At 43.2% G+C, this 26,575-nt stretch overlaps 1 protein-coding gene across 3 annotated transcripts in view; it reads right to left on the bottom strand.

Moving 5' to 3' along the window:
• SMOX (spermine oxidase) overlaps window positions 1–26,575 on the bottom strand; it is a 56,385-nt gene that overhangs the window by 6,702 nt on the left and 23,108 nt on the right. For 2 of the 3 annotated variants that reach the window (XM_055795955.1, XM_055795954.1), the window contains 4 exons: window positions 18,474–18,708; window positions 13,702–13,928; window positions 5,166–5,339; window positions 1,873–2,572 (listed from right to left, as the gene is read on the bottom strand). In XM_055795955.1, coding sequence (XP_055651930.1) covers window positions 1,873–2,572; window positions 5,166–5,339; window positions 13,702–13,928; window positions 18,474–18,681 — 1,309 coding nt within the window. In that variant the 5' untranslated portion in view covers window positions 18,682–18,708. Of the gene's footprint in view, window positions 1–1,872; window positions 2,573–5,165; window positions 5,340–13,701; window positions 13,929–18,473; window positions 18,709–24,130; window positions 24,288–26,575 lie in introns of those variants that run through there. The other variant, XM_005230650.4, reaches the window with a different exon arrangement.

The following is a 26,575-nucleotide window of genomic DNA, read 5'->3' as shown; positions in this document are numbered from 1 at the left end:
CATTGCAGGGCAAGGCCCTGGTAAACTCAGTCTAAAATTCTCCAGGATTAGCAGAAGGCTGAGACAGCTCACACTGCTGAAGAGTCTGATGGACAGTGACCAGGTGCAGTATCAGCTGGAACAGCAACTGCAGCACATACCGACGACCCAGGGCCAACATATTTCCATCCTTGGAGGGAGAGAGGCACATCCAACACATGCAAACAACAACAACAACAGTGAAGGACCCCAAGAAAGAAGTGGGAGAGTATACTCCCATCTGCCAAACTAACAAAGACCCGAAGAGCCAAATTCCTACTGATGAATCTAAGTGTTTGGGGGGGTGGGGGCATGGGGGAAGCGGTCTTAAACAAGCAGCTTTGCCAACAACCAACATTGTTTATACGCTGTGTGAGATGTCAGCAGTGGAACAACTTGGCCTTAAAGAGAAAAGCCTTCTGCTACACCAGTATAGAGCAGCAGCCGGCCTGCTGAGGTCAGGAGGAAAGAAGGCATGTGCTTACGTTGTGACATAACATAGGGATACCCAACACCACTGAAAACAGCTCATGAGGCAGAAGCTGCCCCGAGTCCAGCATTCACTCATTCATCCCATGTCTCCGCAGGCTGCAGGGGAGCCACAGCTTCATCACCCAACATAAATGCAACATCGAACAAGCTGAAACAAGGATTCAGTTTTGGTTGCTGCATTAGGGTTTCTGAGACCAGTGTCTACCCTATGATATCTGAAAAGAGTAGTAAAATGGAAAACCTCTTTTGGCAGTTGCCAGTTATACAGGTAGTCCTCAGCTTCCAGGACCCTTTCTCTAGATCTCCATGTTGTTGGGAGCAAATGGTCTGTAAGTACAGGGGAAAGCTATACTTGGGAAGGCAAATTTCTTCCTTTAATTGGAGGTCCATGGACAAGAGGTAATGCTGGAAACCCACCAGGTGCTGAGATTTGGCTAACATAATCTAACAGGCAGATAGAAATAGCTTAATCACGGGACCCATCTCTAGAATTGCATAAAATACATCTAATCTTGGGGGATGCTGCTCTTATAATTATGTATAAATTCAAAATCCTTATTTCAGGACTGCCAATGAGTCAACCACTATTTCTTTCAGTGTTACTATCTTACACTTGCACTTGTACAGTATCTTCCATTAGAGGATCTCAAAGACCTCCACAGATACAAAAAGCCCTTTACTTGGGAAGGTGTGCAACCACGAGAGAAGTGACTGCAGGCAAACCAAGGCCCAGCATGTTCAAGTATTACTACTTCTAGTGATTTCACCTTGGATTTTCTCAGTATAATACACCTCAGATCTGGTCTTGCTCCAACTGCTGCCTTTAATGTGATGTGTGCTCAGTAAATGTGAAATCTGTGAAGTCTAGGAAGGTTTAAGTGAGGTGGCAGGAAATGGGAACTCTCAAGGTTCAAAATTTGGGTCAATTCTCATTGCTTCATATTGAATGGAACTCAGGGATGTGATTCAATCACATCACCTCAGCTGATCTAAACAGGTTCAACTCCACTGGCTCTAAAAGAGCTATGCTGCTTTCCACAGCTGAGATCAGCCCTCAGGAGTACCGAGTCTGACAGCTCCAGCTGCTGAAGAGTTATTTGTGATTAACTAAAGCAGAGGATGTGAAATCCTCAAGCACTTCTGCCCACCACTTCCTGAGCTGTTTATCAGCCCCTCTGTATAAATAGCTTTCAGGCACACCCAAGCAGGAGGTATGCTGGCAGGACATGCACAGCCCATTCAAAGGGACATAACATGCCAAACTAAAAATTACTTTAGTGCATTTCCTTCCTAGCGGTTATTCAACACCCCAGCCCCACTCTCTCTCTCTTCCCTACTCAAAGAAACCAGAGCATAGCTGACCTGTAAATTTACGTAGCATTTCAGTGCAGGTTTCTGCCACAGTTTCATCATCACACTTCTCCATAATCAAAGCCTCTTCTCCACAGATCCAGCCACTCAGGACATGGCCATACCTCTCTGGTGGGTACAGCACATCAAAGCTGCAAATCTTCTTGTACCACAGCTCCTCAGGATAAGTCAAGCTCTCACTCTCTGCCTCATCTTCCCAGACAAACTGGATGCTGTTGCATTCGGAGCTCCAGAAAGGCTCTTCAAACTCCAGGAAAATCTTGTCAGTCGTATTGATGCCTAGTTTCTCAATGGCCATCACCTTCTCCTCGGGCAAGCGGGGATGAAACAGGCTCTCGTGGCGTTTCTTCAAGACTCCCAGGGACACAGTCACAATGACATGGTCTGCTGGGATGAACTCACAGTCCTCACACTCTACAAAGACATCAGAGCCCTTGTCCTCCTCGGGGAGGTCACTGTTGTGGTCAGCCACCCTTTCAATCTCCTTGCTGACTGACTGGTTCCAGTGGATGCACTTGACTGGCTTGCGGAGCTGAATGACAGACTCAGGAATGGAGCGGGCCAGAATCTCCACGATTTTAATGAAACCGCAAGGAATGATGTGATGAGCCCCAGGGATTTCGGTCCATTCCCCAAATTCACTGAGCGAGACTTCATCCATGCTGTGGGAGCTGCTCTCGCAACTCTCTACCTAAGGAAAAGAAACACAAAAGCAACATTGCCACAGAGGAACTCATTTTGGCACAGCACAGCATTGCAAGGGCACAAAGAAGCTGCGCAAGCTGGAGTCCTGAGTCCCACTCTTAAACCACGTTATTTTTGCTAGTAAGAAGTGTTTGGCCATAGTTCTGACAAAATCAGTCCTTAGCCTGCCTTCCAACCAGAGAAAACATTTTGTCATAGTAACAAGTGGCATCAGCTTTGGTTGCATCGGCCATGGTTGCATCATCCAGAGTTCAGAGTTGATGTCTTTGCTTCTGCATGATTCTGGGTCACAGTTCTGACTTTTCTATCATTTAAAACCCACTTCACTGGTCAGGCACTGGCTGCTTGGTGCTCCTACAACAGAAGCAGGAGCTATGTTAATCAGATGCTCTTCGCAACGTTAACAAATGTTTCCATGAGGACCCATGAAAAACTTCTGGCAGCTATTTCTGCTGTCTGCAGCTTTCAACATGCTGTCAAACAGACAACAATCAGCAATTCAACAATGTGCCAGAGGTGAGAGAACCCAACATAGAAGGAACTGGAGATAGAAAAGGGAAATGCCAAGACATGAAGCACTTGTGTTTGATTCATTTGATGTGATTATGAAAGCTTTAGATTCAGGACCTGTTGGTTAACATTTGCAGGAGTATTAGGTATAGCCGTAGCTTCCAACAGTCCCTAGAACAAAGGCAGGATGTTTGGCCTGTCTTGTGATTAAGTTTCTAATGATAATACTGATGCATGGGACACAATGATCTTAAAACCTTCAAATCACCAGAGTCACAAGGATTTGCACTCTGTAATTCCTTAAGCATTTTTTACAAAAGGAACATTACAATTCCTTCCCTCACCCTTTGGCCGATCTTCCAGGCATTTCCACACTTTAATGACCCTGTTTGGAAGCCTGGCAAGCCTAGGCGCTCTCCCTGTGCAGCATTCTGTTGCAGGGTAGGAATCTCTGTCCTGGGCTAAGATGTCAGGCAAACAAGTGAAAGTTGTACTAAATAGTTCATAAGCTTCTCCCGTGACTGTATTGACAAACAGGTGGCTGCCCCTTCCTCGTCATGGCCCAGTGACTCCAATGAAGACTGAGCAGGCACATCTGCTGGGCCAGGTTGCCAGCACCTAGGTCTTGAAGAAGACCTGTCCTCTCAGACTGCTGTTGTTCCACCCCATCTGACGGCTGAGTGGGCAACTATCCCCAGACTCAGGGTCAGTTCTGCTGGCCCACAATACAAACCCTGCTCCCTGGGTCATGCAACAGGCTGCTCATCCTGCCTGGACACTCCAACAGGACGCTCCACATTGTGACGATAACAATGGTGATGGCTATTCAATTATTTCGACCAAGAAGGAAAAATGCCAGGAAGAAAAACAGGCAACTATCAAGACTATACTTTGCCTGATACACCAGTTAATCCCCACTCTCTCAGCAACCACTCTGGTCTGATAGTCTTAAGTATCAGAAGCTTTGTTGTTCTCAGGTATTTACACATGAGAAGGGATTTAGGAGACTTGCAGAAAAAGTCTCTGGCTGTGGCAACCTGTAGCAACAACATAAGTAACCACCAGGAAAACCAGGCCTATATCAAATGACTAACATTGTCTGCATGGCTGATGTTACATGGATAACACGATAAATAACTAGATTTTACATAGAAGCTGTGGAGATGCCCTGTGATACAAGCTTTGTTAGGTGTTAGGACACCAAAATATCAAAACAGCATTTGGGACACCCAGGTTCAAATCTCAGCTTTAGCACAGATCCCCTGTGAGGAGACTCTTTGGATCTTTATTTCACTTTGTTTCAGCTTCTCACCTGTAAATAGTGAATACCACACACTTACCCTCATCACAGAGTGCTGCTTGCCACCCCTGCCTCATTTCAGAAGACTAAGTCATTATAAGTGCAATAGGAATGACTGCTACACTTAATGTTGCATCAAGTGCTCCACAAATAAAGTCCTCATCCCACAGAGATCTCATTTAGGCCAAGGTGTTGAGGGATAAAAAGAACTATGGAAGCCGTGAGGAAAGATGATTAGGACATGGGTTTATACAATCTACCTTTGATTTATGGCTTTACCTTCAAAATGCTTTCTAGGGATTTTCTCAGCAGATTACTAGCATCAAAGTTACATTTCTTCTGCTCTCTGAGATACGGACAGAGGCAGAAGTGGGTAAAAGACGCTTAGGATCACTAGGTCCCAGGTGTAAGGCAAAAGACAAGATGTTACTAAAAGAACCTGACAATAGATTAGCTTCAGGTGGTAAGAAAACATTAAGTCATACCAGAAAATTTAACAGGAATTGTAGGTAGGAAAGCCCCTTCTAATTAGACAGCTAGAAGTTTAAGGTTAAAAAAAAAAGAAAAAAGAGTAAAGGCATTATTTCTTGCAGCCCACTGTCTTTGGACATGTCTCACAAGGACAAGTTGTCAATAAAAACACAAACCACCCCAGCTGCAAGAGACCATAGAAAGCAATTCCCCAGTGATAGTCAAGGCTTAGCCAGGTGTCTGAGGTCCACGATTTGTCTGTTCTTGGTTAAAACAAAACAATGATGTGCACACACACCTTAAGGTACTGCTGGATCATGGCTAGTTTCAGCCTCTTGACGGCCTCTGTGTCATCCGGATCGGCCTTGACACGTTTGCGCACTACGTCCCGTGTAAAGACGCCCACGCTATTCTGGCTCTCAGCATTGACTGGTTTACCTCGTTGGAAGAACTCCTGAGTCAGGTTATAGACCTGCCAGAGAGAGGACAGAAAGATGGACAACATGATTCACAGCAGAATCCAAGCCCCAATCAGGATGCTTTTTTCTCCATCCAAACCCAGCACATTCAGATCACCTTCTCCTGCCAGCTTTAGAGATCAGCTTTGGCAGTTTATTGTGCACTCTGCTCCCACACCATGTCAAGTTGTGCCCGCAGCTATGCTGGTTAGAAGGTAGGAAGCCCCACTTCTCTCCAGGCAAAGATAACCACCCTTGCTCACCTGCAACAGGCTAGTTACTATTAAGTCATTAAGATACTACTAACTATTAAGTCATTAAGTCACTATGAAGTTATTTTTTAATTCAGGCATGTCCGTTCTATCACTTGCAGATGCCAACAGAGGCAGTCCTGCCATCTTCAGTAGCTAAAGCCTGTTGTTCAACCAGCTGTTTAGATGCTGCAGCTGGATCAGTAAGCAAAGTAAGCGCAGACTGCAGAACACCTCTGCAGAACAGGCTTATGTTTGCTACATGTAATTTCTGGCTCTGCTGAACAGTGTCACAGCCTGACTCGGCCCCAGTCTCCTTCCAAAGTCGAGGACTAGGACTGACTCAACCAGCAGGACCCACACGCTTCCTCCTGACAAGAAACCACTAGCTCTTCTCCCACCTCGGTGTCTCAGGTGCAATCCAGATTGTAGGGCCCATATATTTGAATGCTCTAGCCTGGAACCAGCCCTTCCACCCTCTCCATTATTTAGCAATAAAGCCCAGGAATCCACCAGGTGGGGGGGAATTCAGTTTCACAGTTACTTTTCTGTTGTGCCCTGAAAAATAGGAAGCAATCAACACAGGAATTTTGTATGCAGACACCTTTTACTTGTTGAGCACAAGACAGGTAGAGATCCATGGAAAACAACGGCATCTCTTGTAGCCCTCCACCAAGAGCCAGCTTGAGGAAGATCTACAAGAAAAATCCCTAACAAATTGTTCTTCTTTGAAGGAGATCTTCCTGACTTTTTTTTTTTTTTAAACCCTAGTTTTCCACTTTATGAGCTACTTAAAAGCAAGAAAACACTCATCCACCTCGGCCATCTGCTTGTGGCTGGCTGGCTAGCATCATCAGTACTTCTGTCTGTAATACTGCCAGAAGAACCTACAGTTGAATCATGGCCCTTCATTTCCATGGAAAAACTCCGACGGATTTTTTAACACAGGAAAGCTTTTACAAGATGCCTCCCAGAAGCACAACTCATCCCACTGATGACTTGTTTGTCCAGAATGAGTCACCTTCTCACCTATATCATGCCACAGGGGTGCACAGTACTCTCACAAGTAGAGAGGCAATATTTCTGCTTGGTGAGTTTTTCCTGTCAAAGATGGTTGATTACATTGTGATCCTTCTTTGGAGACAGATTATTCAGACATACTGAGAAGTTAAACTCAAGAGTAAATGCCTGGTAAGAAAGCGGCAGAACTGTGGCAACCTTTCCTTCAAAGGTTCCTAGAGCTTCCCATTCTCTACTGATATGGCTATTGTTTTAAATCCATGTTACAGTTTCTTCCCACTCCAATTCTTCCCAGAAGCTTGATTGTCTCTTGGGTTTTAGGAACAAAGTGAATTTGAGGAGGCAAAAATAAAGGGATGATGAGGAAAGGGAGGTGGTGAGGAAAAATGCACAGCGGTGGTACGAGTGAGAGGGCAGGTCTACGAGTGAATGGAGGAAGGGAAGTAGATAAGGACAAGTAAGGGGTGAGGAGGAAATTGAAAATAAGTGAAAGAATGAAAAAGGGGGGAAATAAGCTACAAAACAGAGAAGTAATCACAAGAAAAATGATTGGAACTGGTGAAGATGGAAGAGAACTGCAGACACGGATTGGGACACAGCCTTTCCAAGGAGATTTCCAAACAAGAAAGATGAAGACCAATACCCTATATGAAATGAAGGCTTTCAGCAAAAGAAAGAAAGTAGTGCCTTTTCTGTTCCCCAATGCCAAAAGTTCTTTGGCAGTTTCAACATCCCATGGTTCTCAGGTCCACTGATTTCTGAGGCCCAAACCAATTCCAGCAAGTACAAGCTGCATAGACCTTGCGTCAGCATAATGCAGCTCAGCTTTCATAAGCCGATTGCACACTATAAGCAGCTAACGCATTCACAAGACAAGCAAAGCTGTGTTAAAACCCAGCCACCGTTTGGCCAAAAGGATAACTGAGCCATGGGTATGTTTTTATTAACCATTGTATTCTTCATTGTCCAACAGAGAAAAGAGCAGAAATGCACAGTTCTCTGTGCTGTAAACATCAAGTAAAGTCTTTCCTATAAACGTCAGTATAATCACCATTAGGATTTATTATTCTTTCTCAGAATCCCTGTTACTTCCTTGCTTTTCTCTTCTTGGGGGTGCTGAACCATTTGATGAACAGAAAGCAAAGCTATTGTAGGCAAGAAACAAAAGGAGAAACAACAGCAAGTCCAACATTGAGATATACTGTCATAATAAAAGAATCAAAACTATACTCAAAATATATTCTTTAGTGCACACACGCAGCGAACACATCCTATGTAAGAAACCATGGAAAAGGTTCGCCAGAAACCCACATTTGAGGTAGATTTCCAATGAAGTAGAAGCAGAATTGTACTGTCTGGAGTCAGAGTTACTTAGGCTTTCCCTCCCCAGGTGGGAAACTGCTTATAATAACAGAAAGCATCATCACGCCTATGGGATCACCTCTGAAGTCACTGGGAACCGGCACTAGAGAGATGTGAAAACACATTCTCCTTCAATCATTTCATCACGATGTGATGACAGAAGGGCTCCCAAGAGAGTTCAAGTGGGCTTTATCTCAAATATCCGGGTGAAAGGTAGCATCAAGAATGACCTGAAATATTCTGCTGATTTTTCTAGTTAACCCTACAAAATGTTCATGCATCCACACCGAAAGCATCACGCCTATCAGCAAGGAGAGCTACCCCATATACAGTCTAGACTCATCTCCCCTTTCTACAGATCACATACAAGCAGGAATAAGAAAAGAACAGACTGCATCAATGTCCAGCTCCTACCACGGGCAAACAATGACCTGATCATTTCTCACCCTAAAGTTCCTCAGTGTCTGGGCAGAAAAACTGGCCCCGGAAGCCTGTCTGCAAGAACCACCAGCAGAAGCAAAACACACAGAACGTCTCCAGTGGCTATTCATCCTAAGCAGATTTCTTTCCCTAATTCTGAGGGTTTACATACAGTCCTGCAGGGAAATGGGGCCGAAGGTCAGAAATTAAAAGGAGATTAATGGCCGTAATCCTAAAGCAGCTCCACTTTGGCTTACATCTTCTGTCTTCCTTCTGACTGGCTCTGGGGCATCCCACAACCAGGTCTCTGCAGCAAACATGGGTTCCATCAGGGATGTCCTCTCTGTTACCTACAGGCTTCCCACCTACACGTGTTTACTACATACGTGCTCCTCCGCCACAGGAAGAGGCAGTCTCTTAGGAAGAACAAATCTAAATAAAGAAGTTTCTCAGCACTGAAGAAGGTCAGGAAAGCACATCCCAATTCACACTCCTTCCTGTCAACGCCAGTGACGATCTGTAGCATTGTTTTTTTCCCCACTTGGCTTTAAAGTTGCAGTGACTTAATCCCCGGTCGGTAAAAAACCCCACTGGAGATAGGTCCATGCTGTTACCAGGCCAGACATCTGTCAGTGCAATAGAGGGGCAGGGAGGGAACGGGGACTCTCCATGGCCCTTTGGTCCTGCTTTCTATGATAACACAAGGCAAGGCACTGGAGCTTAATTGGGGATGGCACAAAGCCCATCATAGGGTGGGGGTTAGAAGGGTGGAAAACTTTGTCATTCTTTGGCTGCATCCCTTCCCCAGAAGCTGTGCAGCACACAGGAGAAAGCTGACAGATAACAAGGTCATTAATTAGCTGATTGTTAAAGGGAGGGTTCCTGTGAAGCAAGTCTTTAGGGACCGAATCCTTCCTGAAAAGCCTAAGTAAAAACAGGCACTTTTTCTAAATCAGGCTGGCTGATGGACTGTGAAATTCTTGGGCAGGCAAAGCCCTGTGATTTTTCACCTGCATCTAATTTGTCAAGATCACCACCTCCCTCCCACCCTTCCCTAATACCTGGGAGTTGGCCTTAAATACCTCTTTGGAGAGGGAAGTGAGGCCTTAGCACCTACAGAAGAGCAACTCTGAGATGAGTGGTCCCTATTCACATCTTCCCAGCAGTTATACACACATGTGGAGACACTGAAGCTGCAGACATCAGCCTCAAAGGGCACGCTCCTGTTGCTTTTCTTTGAGAGTCCTGCAGATGTGGTATAAGCAGGCAGAAGCCAAAATCCTCCCCCAGCCCCAGGATTCCCTGTTATTCTAGCAAGAGCAGAGAGGAAGGTGAAAGATTATGAATGTGTCGCATTGACATCACACCTTGGGGAACCTTCCAGTGCTGGTGCCCACTTCCTCTGAGAGACCGACCAAATGGACTGATGATGACCCTGAGCAGTGCCAGCCCCACACAGTACATCGTCTGAGGATAGTCTTAAAGCAACAGTGGCTGGAGAGCTGTTCCACCAACAGCAGGCTCAATGCCCTTTCTCATGATGCATCTCTTGGCAATGCATGATTGGGAATCCAGGTAGCTGCTCTGCAGGACTGGAGACCTTCCTTACAGGCTCAGCTTGCTAGTGCTTTCACTGAGGAGGATTTGGGTCACCTCGATCACAAGCCTGTGACATATCTTGACTGACTTCAATGCAGTGCAACAGCCTCTCGGTTACAGCAGCCTCTCACAGGGAACTCTCTGCTACAGAAATGAAGAGCTGAGCAGTCTCACTGCTTCGCTTCCTCATAACCAAATAAAGACTTGTGAGGTACCCCCTACAGCTATCAAAAATTCAGGCTACTGCAAACAAAAAAGCAGCAAAACTTGTATTAAAGTAGAAGCCGCCAGCCAAAAAAGATTGGACAAGTGCCTGGAAAAAGTGTAAGGACTTTCCAAATGCACTAACGAGGCAAAGCACTGGAGGTACTGGAGTGCCTTGCCTTTCACACCAGGAGAATTCAGCACACAGAGGAGAAACCTTCCCTTGCTTAGACTCCAGCTCCAGTGACTCCCCACACCCACATGAAACACTCGAGGGAGACCCTCTGCCCTTTGCATTCACAAGAATTTGGTGTCCAGATGACAAGATAACTGGGGCTGGAGAGATACAGATGGAGAAGCAGAGCTGAAAGCATATGCTCGAGCCCAAGAAGCACATGGCAGCAGCTGCAGGGAAAGAAGGGCAGTGTGTGAGTACATGGGAAGTGAGCCAGCTGTGCAGGAGAGGGCAAAAGTATTTGAAACTGTGACAAATTTAGCCCCGTTCATTCAGGACTACATTTTCCACTGTTAATGCCAGCGCTCCATCCCTGATTAGGCTTTGCATCCATCATGTGGTCGCTGCTTGTTTTGTTGGGTGGGTTTTGGGTTTTTTTCCTTTGAAGTCAGGACAGCTTGTGTCACAGCCTTTGCTATCTCAGCCTCTTCTAACGGGGGAGATGCAGCCTGAGAGATAAGATGACATGATGGTGGGATTGCTAACAGCAGGCTGCCTCAAGGATCTGAGAAGGGTCTTGGGAGCTCCTACGAGGCAAGGGAGGAGCCTGACCTCGGGATCTGGTGATCTGTGAGATGGCTTTTTACCCTAGACAACTTTAAGGTGTTTTGTTAAAACCTTTCAAAAAAACAGAGATGCAGAACTGCAGATCAAATTCCTACTGTTCCTCCCCAGCACCTGTTTCATCACCAGTTAAAGCACCAGTGTACTGGCCAGCCAGGACGAAACAAAATGATGGAATGTACTCTAGTGAAAATGCAATAATAATAATAATAATAATAATAATAATACAAGCTGAGGCAGCAGGGGACTCAATGAAACACAAAACAGAAATGCCCCAGGCAGACTCAGCATGTGTAAACAGAAACATTCTCTGCACTTTATGCCAGAAAAAAAGGTCCCCAAAGCTTGCACATGCTCCTGACCACCCACCCACTGGGGCACTTTTATCTCATACAGTCTTTTTTAACTGAAGATTTTCAGATCATGTAACCCACCTTAATTCCCACTTTTCCTACACAGTGCAGGGAAGAAACCACAATCAGCTGTCTTAAATCACTAAAGATTGTCCAACCTAACACCCCAAAGAGGCTGGGACAAGATGCTCAACAAAACCATGAGCTGCCCCTGCAAGCAATTCCAGCACACTTTGAAGGATGACAGAGAAAGCACCTCCTCAACAACAGCAATTAAGAGGTTGGCTGATGTCTTCTTCTTGGCTTAAGCTGTCCCTTATATTTTTATCGCAGAGAGTAGCTGTAGACATTTTCACAATCCATAAATGTGAAAGCCTTTTCTGTCTCCTAGTGATAAAGATATCCTGTGGCAACGATAAGCTAATTACATGTTGCATAAAGATTAACTTTTAATGTGTTGTTCTCTCATGTCACTGGCTGTTCCCTTTCTCTTGCTTTAAAAGAAAGGGTAGATTTACCAAATTAATCATTTCTAAAACACTGGCACCTTGTTATAGCTTTTATCTTATTGGCTGTATCTCAAAGCCAAGTAGCTCTCATCTTTGTGTTCTCTTCTCATTTCAGTCTGCTTGCCTCTGAACACCCTCCCTTTGCTGGACATTTTCATATCATCTTTGAGACAGGATGATCACCAAGCACTGCATGCAGTTTGGCGGTGTTCCATTTACATAAATAATGCTGCTCACTGCAGCATTTTCACTTTCTCTCTCCCTCTTTTCTAGTCTTAGTTGCTGTTAATTTTGCTCCACACACACTTCACCTGTATTTTTCCTGGCTGGCTCTGGTTCTTTTTCTATCCAGTAACTGGAAAAAGTTGTTCAGATTAATTATCTCCACCTGCCTATGTCCAAAAAGAATTCCCTCCCTAACATGGGTTGCTAGATTCCTTCCATATTGAGGTTTTTTTTGAAATTCCTACTACCACTCCCTAAAATTAAATACTTTTGCGCAATCCCATCACAGGTTCCAGTTCAGAGACCGAGGAGAGTGTCAGAAGTCTTCTAAAAAAAAATAAATAAATAAAAAATAATCCCCATTTCTGCTCCCCATTCAGTTCTTGGTAATTCTTTACAGCTACAGTGACTTTTCTCTTGGTGGCTTTCTAAATGCTTATGGACACATTTTTAAACATGAAGTATGCAAGAGTAACCTGAATCTAGTGTGTGTTTACCCAAGCGTCAAATACGGGTGAAGTTCACTGTCAGATGAAAATCTGAAGGTTTTAGGCATGGCTACAGCCTGATGAAAACAATAATGTTTTGCTCTGTTTTATATAACCCACTGAGAGATCACATTACCTGGAAGACTAGATATTCTGCACTGACCCCTCCTAAATGTACTTCATAAGTGACATGACAAAAGTGTGGGGAATAATTATAATTAACTTTGGCAAGCCTCCTTCTTTCACTTCACTCTACCTAAGGCCAAATCTTCCTACTGAAAGTAGAGAGAATTAATACCAATCATTCATGTGTGCTCAACACACAAATCAGTAAGGAACCCCATTTCCCCTCTGAAAGAAATACTAGGATGACAGCAGCAGTGCTAAGTTACAAGAAAGTAAAATTGGCCTTTTTTGTCAGACTCTAACACTAGCTCATTGCTTTTTTAGCAGAGGTTAACCCTTCCACCAAACATGCATTTGCATTTCCATCTTGCAGCCTTTTATTTAGTATGCTTAGGTTCTGTGTCTGTAGTTTGGTTGGGGTTTTTTTCTGTTTGGATCTTCTGCCACATACTGAGGCCCTCATCTACACTGAACCAAAGAGGACATCACTGGACATTGATCAAAAGAATAACCTTAAACTGAATTCCACACTGGTCTGAATCTACCAGAAAAGATGTTCCTTTCCTTCTGATGCAAGAAAACTTGCAATTCCTACAATACTGCACTGACTTTGGCACACTACGGTATTTACAACATCAATAAAATATCACAGGGCTACAATATTTAGCTGGGTTTGCATTCTACTTTGTTTTACAATTTGATCCCTCCTCTACTCCTAAGTAGCTCATTCTAGAGCAAATGACTGGATCTTCCAGCAACTGTTGCTGGAAGCAATTAAATTGATGACAAATGTGGGAAGATTGTTCCTTCTGACAACGGTGGTTAATCCCACATCAGGGAAAATAGGTTATAGGTAAGCTGATAAGAGCAAACTAAGTGTTGACTTTTTTGCAAAGAAATTAAAGATATTACTGGGTTTCTACCTTTGTCCAGTACCAGTGCTTTGTCCAGTTGTAACTGTCAAGGGGTCTCACCATTTCAGGCAAACCTACAACCTACACAAAGCAGCTGAATACCAACCTCGTTGTATAAATCACTGAATTCTTCAACCACATCTTTCGGGATCCTTTGCCCATTGTTGGTAAGATGATAAGCCACCCCATTCTTGGAGTAAAGACTGATCCGTCCAACACTTCGCTCACCATCGGTAGTCTCTTCAAGTAAACCATTATCTTCTGCTAGATGATAGACTGGGTTTCCATGTGAACCATGAATCCACGTAGCTCCCAGTTCAAAAGTGGCGTGCCCTGTAGGAAAGTAAACCAAGGAAACTAGTCACTGAAGCCCATTTTCCTGAAAGCTTGTCATGCTCAACCCACAATAAAATGTACATGTGCAAAAGCAGAACAATTGCCCAAGGACAACACATTTGAACATCACTTAAGTGAACTTTCTCTGTTAGAAGACGGCAATGGCAGTGTTCTTCAAACTAGTCCTTTGGGATACAAGTTTAGATAGTACTAGGAGGACGGGATGTTTCCAACAGAGACTCATCACAGTGACACACCTCTGATACTTAAAGGTAAAATTCAGAATCTTCTAGGTTCCTGGCTCTTACCATGGTTGTTGCTAGCTGCTCTATCCTTCCTATTTGACCTTTCTCAATCTTCTCTAAACCTGCGCTTAAGAACAGATCAGACAGCAGAGGATGTCCTGCCCAATTTGCAGAACAAGCCATGTACTAGTGAAGGGGGCATGAGAAGGAAAAGAGCTGTAAGAAGCCACACTGCACTATTTCAAGAAGGGCATATAAGGATATTTACATAAATATTATAGTTGTTGGGAAAGAATAGAGTACCTAAAGACTTCAAATATCCAGTGTATTCAAGAGGAGGGGATGGATACCCAGACACAGGAAGAAAAGCATCTACAACAGGGAGATGTAGGAAATTTTGGATGGCCCTGGGATAGCAACATTGGCCTGCACACTGAACCTTGTCCTGTGATTAAAAATGCACATTATTTACAAATATACCTCAGATTAAGCACAATACAAAAATGCATTTCTATTCCTCAAACGAGTAAATGGGTTCTATTTTAGTATTTATGCCTTTGAAAATTTAAATCAGGTTTCTTAAAAAGATGCACTATCATGTTAAACACCAAACACATTTAGTCTTCATCACCTATACTCTCTGTCTGCAAAATACAAAAAGTTTGGTCAGCCCCACTCTCTCCCTCCCTTATAATTAATGGGGCTTACACCAGGGCTCTCACACTCCATTAAGCCAGTGCTGCCATGTTTAGGCTGGTGGCACAGGGAGATGTTCAGCAGCTGAAAGGAGGTGCTAAAAATAAGCTTGGGTCATGTCCTCCACCCACATTTTTACAGATTCTCAGAAGAAAGAGCAACTAACTGTTTTAAAGTCTGACAAAGCCGTGTTCTCCCAATATCCCAGCCAACACTATACTGTGCAGTTCACTCTGCAGAGGTGTGTGAATGCCTGATTAAGTGGGATAGTTAATAGGATCCTGCTTGATGAAGAAAGGATCATGCAGTTACTAGCCATCATATACCGTTTAACATGTAAATATATGCTCAGACAGAAAGACACTGCAGCACTACGCTATAACGCAGTCAAGTTTAATGGGTAAAAGCTCCAAGAAATGCTACTCTCCAGCTGAGACACTGCCTCCAATGGAAGCTCCACATTATCTTGTTTTTCAAGCAGACGACCATCTCATCATTAAGGTGCATGCTGATTGCCCTTCAAAATATATTATAGGACTTGACAGCACAAGACTTCTATGTGTACCTAAAACAAGGCATGTGCCTCAGAGTGTGCAGCATCGAGTCACAAATGTGTGAATATTTAAGCCACCACAAACTCCAATACACTCCCAGAGCACCCAGCCTAGTGGAAATGACTGCTGTACATTGGCAGCTAAAGGTACAAAGCTCATAAATATTGCATGTGGCAGTCACCTTGTTAATGCAATCCTCCTGAGAGTCATCACATGCCAGATCAGCAGCAGGAATACTGCCTGCTGCTTTGTCAGGAGCTTGCTCTCTGCTACACTAACAATCCTCCTGTATATAGCTCTTATTTATGGGGCACCTGATCTTTGAAAGAAAAAAAAATGCCAGCAGGTCCCACTGTGTTGGTGCTGGGTAACAATGTGTTCCAAGTTCTCCTGTTTTCAGTAGCTGTGTGGAATATAAACAAATACCAACAAATTAAAAACAGTCATTCTACCTGTAACACTTAGAAACTCACAATCATCTCTACCAAGCAGATAAGCCAACTGTTACTTAGTGTAAGTTACATGATAAATTCTTTAAAAGTGTAAAATTAAATAACATTTTTTTAAATAGAGGTGGCTAATTTACTTTCAGGGCCTTAAAAGATTTTAGTTTCAATATTAACATACTTCAAATGCACCATCCAATACAACAAAAAACAGACAAAATCTGCTTCCTATTCTGTGAATATAATTACTGAGAAACAAGCAGCAGTCAAAATAGGCCTATACACAACTATACACCATACCAGTAATTTTCTAAAGTAATACACAGATCGTGTATCAAGCCTTCTGAATACGCACAGAACTTTCAGATTTCCCATTTCAGCCCTGACTATTTCTTGGGTGTCCTGTCATGAAATATCCATGGTGGATATATATGTTATAGATCATGTACAAGAAACACGCATAGAATCCACAAACACACAAACCCTCTGCCTCACCTGTGCTAGAAACAATGAATAAACCTCTGAAAATCCAAATTATTCCTCCCTGTGCTGAGTAGCAACATACTCTATGCAGCTGAGGGAAAATACTATCCCTTGCAAGATACAGCTCAGTGAGAGTGGAAGTATTAGGATATAACCCTGAGAAGGTGCCACCATAGCTCTATTCAAGATTTGCACTGGATCTTTAGTCATGTGTACAGATAGAGGAGTGGCCAGAGAAGTTCAACATTCAAATGCCATTTACAGAAGCAGATCAAAAAGTTTGTATGTTGAACATCCAGAAGAACCACTTCTGTAACAGTTTCTTGTAAGCTTTAGCCAGTTGTGAGAAACGAGCCGGTCTTGCATGCCCCAGGTGCAACCTTGCTGGCTCCAGGGAATACAGAGGAAGAAAACACAGCCCAGGATCAGGCTTCCCTTTTGCCCTCATACCAGGGAATAAGGAGGCCCTGAGTACATGCTGCTTCTGAAGATCTCACCACCCAACAGAGCTCCAAAATTGTTTGGCTAAAGGGCATGCGAATCTGCAAAGCACAGATGGGGCCATAACACGGACCCACCTCGGGAGAGAACTGCAGTCCACACCCACACAGTGTAACTCTGATGGTTTGCAGAGGATAAGAAAAGACGATTTAGTTTGTAGTTTTAAGAAAGGTATTAAAAGATCAAGACTTTGGTTTCCTGGTCCTCTGCTCTGCAAATAACAGTTACATCTACCAAGTGCAAGACCTCCACCAGACTGAAAAGCCTGCTCTTGTCTCACGTTAGCCAAGAAGCGCTGATGAACGGGAGGAAGCAGATGCCCTGCAACAGCAAAGATACAAGTAACTGGTGAAGATGTCTAAAGGTGCGAGAATTGGTCTCAAAACTAGTACAACAAAACTATTTCACAGATGCACTGACAAAACAATATATTGCTCCCTGAAGATTTTGGGTCTTTAACACTTCCCTCCTCTCACAGACATGATCCAGGATATTTTTAATACAGTGTATTGTGAATAAAGGACACACTTCCCATTCTAACTTCTGTGCCAAGTCTCAGCAGAATGTAAAGTGCCCTATTCAAACCCTGGAGATTCAATTTGTCCGATTGCTTTTTCACTCATTTCCCTTCTGCAAGTTCATGGGACACTACTGTTTATTTACTGTGGTGAGTTTATCAAATAAAATATACTAAGTGATATAAGCACCTGACAAATAAAAAGGAGGGCAGCAAGAGGCCAAAGTTAATAAATACAGAGTGTGACCAGAAACAGAACTAGTTAATTGAAATCAGGAAGGCAATTCGGTAAAAGTGAAGAGCTTTTTGCCTCCTGCAGAGAAGAGACAGGCAATGCCCTTCTAGATACCAGGGAAAGTTTCATTGACTACTGTGCTGCAAAGGGCAATGTTTGTTCCAGTAGTTTTGCATTTAAAGATTTTACAAGCCCTTCCAATTGACACGGGATTAAAATATCCTGTGTCCGCACCTTTATTACACACAGAGAAAGGAAGCTGCAGAGGTAGGAAAGCTGCAAATCAGGATGAAAGGATACATTGAAGAGGTTTTCCCAGCAGTCTGAATCACAGTGGGTAGTGCCCTACACAGTAAATTAGTTCTAGGGAAATGAATGGGGCTATTTGTGAAACAGAATAGCTTGGAGCTTGCCCCTTTGCGAGTAATGGAAGTCACTGAGAAATGGCCGTTCACTAGCCAGGGGATTTACTGACTGCTCCTAGTCAAGAGTCAAGCTTGAAAAAGTTGGTAGAACCTGTCTCAATACAGTTACTTAACTACAGAATGCTTCCCACAGACCTGAGAGACACAGCTCTTCCTGTATGGGTGAAAACAATCACAGAGATCTTAATTTCATAGAAACATGGTTTTGGAGCAGCCCTCCTTCAGAAGAGATGCACAAACTAGCTCAGACTCACCCACCCACCCCGAAAAGAGCCCAAGGACTTATGATCCTGACAACATCACTCCTCAAATAACCTTTTGCATGTGCACACTGAATGAAAAAGCACATTTCTAAGGTCAAATTAGCCTAATGACAGCACAAAGCCCTGCTACCAGAATAAAGAAAGCCCAGTGCATTACTCCCAAAATGCTGCTCTTACCAAGTTTCACACTTTGTACACGGCCTCCAATTCGGTCAGTCGCCTCAAGGATAGTTACATCCGTGAAACCGCTTTCCAAGAGTGCTTTCGCTGCTGACAGGCCTGCAAGCCCAGCACCAATAACTACTATTCGAGGCTGTCGTTTTCTCCGTAGGCCACTACTAAGAGGATCATCCGTGCTGTCTGCAGATATTTCACAACTTTGCATGCCGTCCAAGCTCTCTTTCTAAGGAACCTATGGAAAAAGCAAACAAGTGTGTTCAGGGAACTCGGCTCAAACTTATCCTCTGCCGTTAAAAATCCTAAGGAAGCCTGAAAACAAAACAAAAAAAAAAAAACCACAAACAAACAACACAAAAGTCTAGCAGAAAAGAAAACTTGTGAACTAGACCAAGTCTTCAAACTGGGATGCATAGGAAGGATAACTGAGGTCAAACTGGGATGCAACAACTTTTTGTCCTGAAGCACCAGCACTGGAAACTCCAGAAATCTCCACCCTCTTGTACCATGTAGACCAATTCCAGAGAAGTCAAAGGATTTTCAAACTCCCATCTCTTTATATAACCTTCAAAAGCGGCAATTTTGTGGTAAAGACTTTTTTAAAAAAAAAAGAATGAAAGAAAACCACATGCTCAGTGCCGACATGCCCCACAACACAGTGATGAAGCTTCATTTTGCCTCTGTGGCAACCTCAAAGCATAAGCTTTAGATCATATAACTAGGGGACTAGGTAAAGAGGATTTAGCTCAAAGCATGGAGATCAGATATCAAACCGATGATTACAGAAATGGTACAGATGGAAAAATGTTTCAACTGATGAAAGCCAACAAGGGCCAGTTCAAGAACGCCCAGCCACATGATGCAACCCCTGGAGCCAACACTGTCCAGCCACATCAGGATCTGCCTCAGCCTTTGATGAAGAGCAGTTCAAACCCATCCCAGCCCTGACTAGTGCAATTCTATCTCCAGCTACAGAATGCACCTGACTGCTCCTCCAAGCAGCATCCTGTTTTTCTTTGCAAACTCCTCAAAGCCATCTCTTTAACTGTGCATACCCTTAGTTGTCAGGCCCATCACCTTATTTTAGTACACATCCTGAGTCCATGATTAAGATTAAATTTTAATTGGGGATCACCAATGTAGGATGTCTTTGTACACAAATGTCAGTGTCTAGTCATCTGGTTCTGGGTAGGTTCACACTTGCCCTCAAGAGCACAAAGGAACAGGGTACAGAGACCCATACTCTACCAGGCCCAAGAAGACATCAGTCCTGACTTGCAAAGGATGAATCCTGGGCTGTGTGTTCATCACCCCTTGAATCATCTAGAACCCAGTGATTTAGATAGAGTGCACACATCATTCCCAGGCTTACTGTCCTCCCTACCCAACACTTACTGAATGCAGACAAATCCAAGGAGATAGTATGCTGCCTCTACCTGTTGCCAAGCTACTGGATACACCTTCTGAGCTCTTCCCCAATTTGCCCAACACCTGGCCAGCATCAAAGACTCCTGCTCCTCTCTTGCAGCACCAGGGGAGACAAACTTTTGCACTTAAGACACTGCTGGACTATCACAGTATACAGTCATGCATACTAATTAAGTACAAAGCAATAGTGGTTTCATCTGGACAGTCCCTTTTTCTCCAGGATCTTGAAGAATTTATGTATGTTGACCAAGCATCTATCCCCTGCTCTCTGTAAGAGACACCAGACTGCAGTCAGCAGTGATTTAGGCAGTGGTATAAAAAGTAAAGTGGTCCTGCTGGAGCTCTTGACATCTATTTTGAAAATGTTTCAACTGGAACAACTTCAGCTCAATCCACCCTATCTGGGCTCACCTGCAAAAGAGATCAGCACAGTGCCTGTAACAAGCTCTGCTTCTGCCAGTACAGCTCGTTCCAACTGCCTCTGAACAACGGAACAGGTGACAACGAGCAGCTCTGCCTGCAGCCATGCTAAAAACTTCTACCTGCGACCACATCAATCATCTCACTGTTTTCACCTCCTGACTAACAGATCTCAGCTAGCAGATGTTTGTCATAGGGAGCCAGACATTAGTGTTTGGAGAGTTATTTCCAAGCTGAAGTCAAAACATGTCAGGCATCTGATGCTTTCTAGTCCATGGTGAAAGAATCCGTCACGAATCATGGTCATTTGACAGGCAGAAAAGCTGTGAGCAGCCAAAACCAGGCACTGGACTTACTCTGAGCAAGCTGGATTCAAACCCAGTACAACAGTTTAAAGAAGTAGCAGTGAACAATTTCTTTTCTTCCCTGTTCCACAAGAAACAGTAAGATCTGGAGCAGACAGGATAGTGGAGGGTGCAAAGCTCCCTCCCTACCGTAGCTTGGTGAGATGGGTCAAGTTTCCAGTTGCAAACACCTTAAGACTTGTCTCTACTTGACTCTGATGTTGATTCATTGCTTTTGTGGACTTCCCCCACCTTGGACAGGAGTGTTTTGTTCTCTTTTATCTTAATCCAGTCTGAAAGTGGATTTTCAGAATGGGCTAAGACAAAAGAGGAACATGGCACTCCAGATATGGAGGGCCTCCCTTGAGAGTTAGCTGGGAACTGCTCCATAATGTGTAGGTGAAATCCTCACCAGTCAGAGGCTAATACAACGACAAGCCCGCTCCCCAACAGACTCCCACAAACAGAGATAAGGGATAACATTCTAGTTAAAAGCCCAACTATAAAAAAAAAAAGGAAGCATCACTTTTCTGTATTTACCAGTGCAGGACAATGGGAAGGAGCTGGGTTTCCTACAAAGAAATGGATTTTTCCACCACCTTCTCTTGAGGCTGAGCAAAGCCACATTTCTTGGGCCCTGTCAATCACTGGTCCTTTACTTCCCCTCCCACACATCTCAATTTATCAACTTTTAATCTAACAAGATGGGAAATCAAATTTCTCTGGGTTCTTTTAAGATCTTAAGATGGGCCCCAAACATTGGGATCCCTGTATTCAGAGCTCCAAGAAAGTCTACCACCAGGATATGAAGGGAAAAGCGGTACAGTTTTTAAAGAACTGCAACAGCAAGTCACGTGGAAAAGTCTGGTGTTGGTACAAAGAGGAATGACCCTCTCCTGGCAGCACCAGCTTCCAGCAGTAAGTCCAATAAAGACTGTTAAGGGAGAGATAACGTCCAGACCACTGAGTCTAACAACCCCCGGGGCTTCTCCCCATTGCATTTGCCAACTCCTTTTTCCTTTTTGAATCCCTCTATACTTCTGACCTTCACAATAATGTTGTGGTGAGGATCTCTGCAGTCTACTAATCTTCTGCAAATATTAATGTCCTTTTGGTGATTTCAAAAATCCTACTGAATGAAAATTGAGGACATCCCCCGAAACTATGTTATAAGAAACATTGAACAGTCATTCCTTGTTCACATTCTCCTCAGTGCTAAGAATGCTCACATATGATCCTAGTTATCGCTTCTTCAGGAAGAAATAAATCTTAATCTGGCTAGTCCTTCCTCATTTGTAAACTATCATAAACCCACAGCTGAAATAAATCTTGAAGACATTTCTAGTAAGAGTTACTATGACCCATAGACATTCTACAACACTCTCTACTTCTCATCCAGTCTCCAGATAGCACTTCAATACATCTATTTTAATTGCCACAGTAAAGGAACATATTTTCTGCCACCTACATCCTGTAGGAATTACTCTAGTTAGCTCAGTTCTTTAAGTACAGCTTTCTCACTCCTGGTTTCAGCAAACTCATGCAAATTCTTCACATGAAAGCTTCAAGAAAATGTTTTCCCCTCCTGTTTCAGCATTTTAAGACTGGATTAGGTGACCTATCTAGACACATGAGAAAATAACAGGGTATTTTGTGCGTACAGAATCCTGATTTAAAAACCATCCTTAATTAATTAGCCAACAGCCTTTACCGTATGATCGGCAGGGGAAGGCAATTAAAATTTAACAAGACCTTGGGCTTTCCAACCAGGATACATGCTCCACTGTGAAATGAATGGACAATAAAAATAGATGAATCCCCACTACACTTTATTTCAGTATCAATTACACACGCTATTAGGCGCGTAAGTAAGACAAGCACATAAAGTACAATCTATTATGTGCAATGCTCTACCTTCACTACTTGTCTGGCCACCACTTAGGGCTTCAGCCACTTAATATTACCAGGTCCTCTGACACAAAAATAGTTTGGCTTTTTACTTTCTCTTGATTGCCAAAAAGGGTTGTTTTGGTGGTTGTTTTTTTCCATCACAGGGTAAGAGGTGTGTTAGCTGTAGTACTATGAATCTCTTCGAGGCTGTAATTTTACTTTGTATCCATCTAAGAGCAAGTGAAGTACTAAAACATAGCTTCACTAAAGTTCCCACTGCTTTGTCTTGCTTATACCTTTGCTGTGTGACAGCTAACAGGCCCCTATTACCCACAAGAAAAAAAGTTAGCCAACCTTCCTTCTGTCTTAAAATTACAGCTTTGATCCTTTTACCTCTTGCACATCTAAGTGTCTTACTCATGATATTTTAATCACTTCTTCTTCCAGACCTGCTCCCCTTTATCAATCTCTATTGCCATTTTGCCCTTGCCTCCCTAGGTGCCACAATCCTTCGTTCGTTCTTTCTCACTACCACCCATTTCCTTCATTCAAAAACACCCCTGTAAAAATCCCTAAAATCACATACACACACACCAAAAAAAAAAAAAAAAAAAAAAATCCTGAGCACAACTGCTGTTTCCCAGCAGACAAATCTTTGCAAAAATGTATTTTCTAAGATGGGCAACATTCTACCAACCCAGAATCACAAGTTTCCATTTCTGTCATTTGTACCCTTCAATCCTATGAGCTCCCCATCCCTTCATCTCTGCTGATCTTAGCTATGTGCCAAGCCCATTGACAGCTCCCAGGGAAATGACTTTTCATCTGCACAGAGGAGCCTTGTTAGCTTTCAGAAGGTCTTCACACCCGAGCTATCCTAGCAATAACTTAGAAATTATTTTGAATGGATTCTTATGCTTCATCCTTTTAATAAGGACATATTCTGGATACACTCCCTTTAACAGAGAGTTCCTTCTACTTACTTAAGTTACAACGGCCCCACAGACAATGGCAACCTAGAAACAGCATGAATGTAAACGTCACATTAGCCTTCTCTACCTTTAATCCAGCAGCAATAGCAATAAAGTTCAGAGGTACGTCCACTTCATGATTTTTTTTTTTCTTATTTTGCCAGTAAAACCTGGCAGGTCACAAGGAAGAAGCCAGAGAATTAAGACAGTTCACAACTGCCCTCCTTATTACAACAACACTCTCTAATCAGGCTATTCTTCTAGGACCCTTAAGAAAAAGGTCACCAAGGCTCCAACAATTTAAAAATACAAAACAAAAATAAACAAAAACGTTTCTCAAGGAAATCTGCTATTCTTAGCTCAATCAAATACTCTTGTGGTAGTACTGTCTTAGCTGTAATTACACAAATACTCATACAAGGCAACGTGCTCACATGCTTAAAGGTTTGTCTGGTAGTTGGTTGGGGGGGTTTGGTTTGGTTGTTTTTTTTTCTACCAGGATTGGCTGGTATTAAAAGAAGTGACCTTCCTCTCCCTTCAGATTTCATGTAACACAGCAGAGTGTCTTATACCCATGAGCCACAGCTGCAAGCTCCCAGCTTACCAGAGACTCCAATCATGGTCATCCCAGCTGGGACTCGTCTCACCCCATGTCATCATTTTGGTGTCAAACTTCCATCTTCTGCCTGCAGCCTTTCAGGTGATGGAGAGGAGTAATCCATCCTGCTGACCTTTGCCACACCTATCTTAGGATGGGCAAGCTGAAAGGAAGATTCCAGACTAGTTTAAGACAATCACCTAACTCTTCTGAGTCCTCTTACATCAGCAGTTTAGCTAGGATCAGGAGTTTGCTTTGGAGTAACCTTAACACCCCCACCTCCCATGCCTTCATTTGTGCTGTGCAATGGTATCAAAGCAACCTAACAGCTTCACTCCTTGTGGATGAAACTGAACTACAAGATGCATTTCAGGAGAGCCAAAATATATCCCAGCCACTAAGGGGCATATATTATGGGACTAGAGTACTGTAAGTCCAACCTGGAGCCTCTGGGGACACACACTTGCAGACATTGGGGACACACACTTGCAGACATGGGAACCTCAGCACTGACTCTTCCACTCAACATTTCACCTCATATTACCATGACATACTGATCTAGAAATAGCTTTTGACAGCTAAAATCGGGTTGAGAGGAACTGTAGCTCCAGAAGAGGCAGCCAGTGGCTACACTTCCATGTGCTATTCCAAGAATTCTGCACAAGGATGCTGTTTTCTTTCCTAACCACACTATTTGCCTGAATTTCTTGGTCCTTCTATAGTTAGTATGAAAATTTTCAATTCAACACAAGTGTAACAGCCAGTCTGGAGGGTGAGAAATGCATCATCAACACAAACTAACTCTCTGCTGACCGCACAGACCAAGAAGCTCCAACATAATCAACCAAAATTTACCAGGAGTCACTTCATTCCCTCTAGGTTTTTAATTGATGGGAATTAAGCATCATCCTTAGTCAGAAACCTAAACAGCAATATTGTGTGTTTTTGAAAGGAACACAGATAACAACAACAAGACTTCATTTCAGTTGAAAGACTAAATGGAAGCACAAGAAATAAACACACTACTATTTTCTTTTTAAGTGCAACTATTCAAGATACTATCAACACATGAAGGGGCACGAAATATACATGTATCTATAACACACGTTTTTCAACACAGTCTGAAAGTGTTTACAAACTGAGAATACTTGACACCAAAGGATTAATTCAATCTAAGCAGAGACAAAGTGAGACTGAGCAACCAAGACCAGAAGACAGAAAAATTCAGAACAGAAATTAGATGGCTATTTGTAACACTGACACTAATCAGTTGTTGAAATACTTTTCACTAAAGACAGAGAGTATACTGCTTGAAGCTTTTAAATCAGGATCCAGTATCTCATAGACTATACACTCCGGTCCCACCAGAAGACAGGGTTGTGGTGCTAGAAATGCTCCTGCCCATTTGATGGAGATGGCCAGGGCAGATCTGCAAGATGAAACTTTCTGGCCTTTGCACTTCAGGAATCTACTATGGTGCAGAACTGTATGTTTCTGAGCACATGCATTATTAGCATAGTTTTGCAGAGATGGAGTGCACAAGCAGGTGGTTTCCAGTGATGCCTAAGGAATGGAAATTTGCACAGACCACCCAGTACAGGGCATCTCCTGGGCCTCAGAAAACAATAAAATAGAAGTAATAATAATAATAATAAAAGCAACCATGCAAAATTGTTAGTACAGTTTCAAAAGCCATTTTTCAATAGATGTAATAATCTCTATTACTTCAACAACTGCATACAGAAGAGTGGTTATCTGAAAGCACAACAAGCAAAGCCTATGTGCAAAAGCTCCACAATGGAAACAGAAAGGCAACTTATTCAGCAGATGTAAAGACACTCTAGTCTTTAGGCCATTAACTCATTACACAGTCTAGCACTACTTGTACTAAGCAAGTGTATGGTCGTAATGAGTAACGTTTATCTAAGTAACTGCAATAACAAAATTTTCAATTATCATCTCTAGTGCACCTTTTTTTCTAAGCTGAGGGAGAAAGGCTTGGAAGGATTATTCTAGTTGGAGCAATTTTATCTCCTTTAACACCTTTCCAGGCTTCAGGCTCAGGCTGCCCACTGAGTATAGGCCAGGATAGAGCAGATCATCTCTCTGAGTTGATACAGAAATGAAGTGGAAGGAGATTTCTGTGCTGGTCACCCATGCCTCCTATCACTGTTAGCTGTGGCTCTCCACTGCTCCTGGCACAACAAACAAGGATTTTGTAACTTCTCCCTCTTTTCCCCTTCCATCAGCCTTCTCAGAAGCAAGCACATTAATCCTTACTGCCTGTTATTACGAGATGCTCTTTCCAAGCTCTCCAGGCTGTAAACATGTCAGACTGGAAGATACGTCTCTTTTTTCCTTGTCCCCATATCCCCCCCGCTTCTTTTTAATCCAGCAGGTTGCACGCCAAACTCACTCACAATGCTTTTCAGAATCACCATTTATACCAGC

The sequence above is a fragment of the Falco peregrinus genome, chromosome 2 (assembly GCF_023634155.1).
Source record: "Falco peregrinus isolate bFalPer1 chromosome 2, bFalPer1.pri, whole genome shotgun sequence".
NCBI lineage: Eukaryota > Metazoa > Chordata > Aves > Falconiformes > Falconidae > Falco > Falco peregrinus.
Note: the sequence above shows the minus strand (reverse complement) of the source record. Positions and strands in the feature narration are given on the sequence as shown.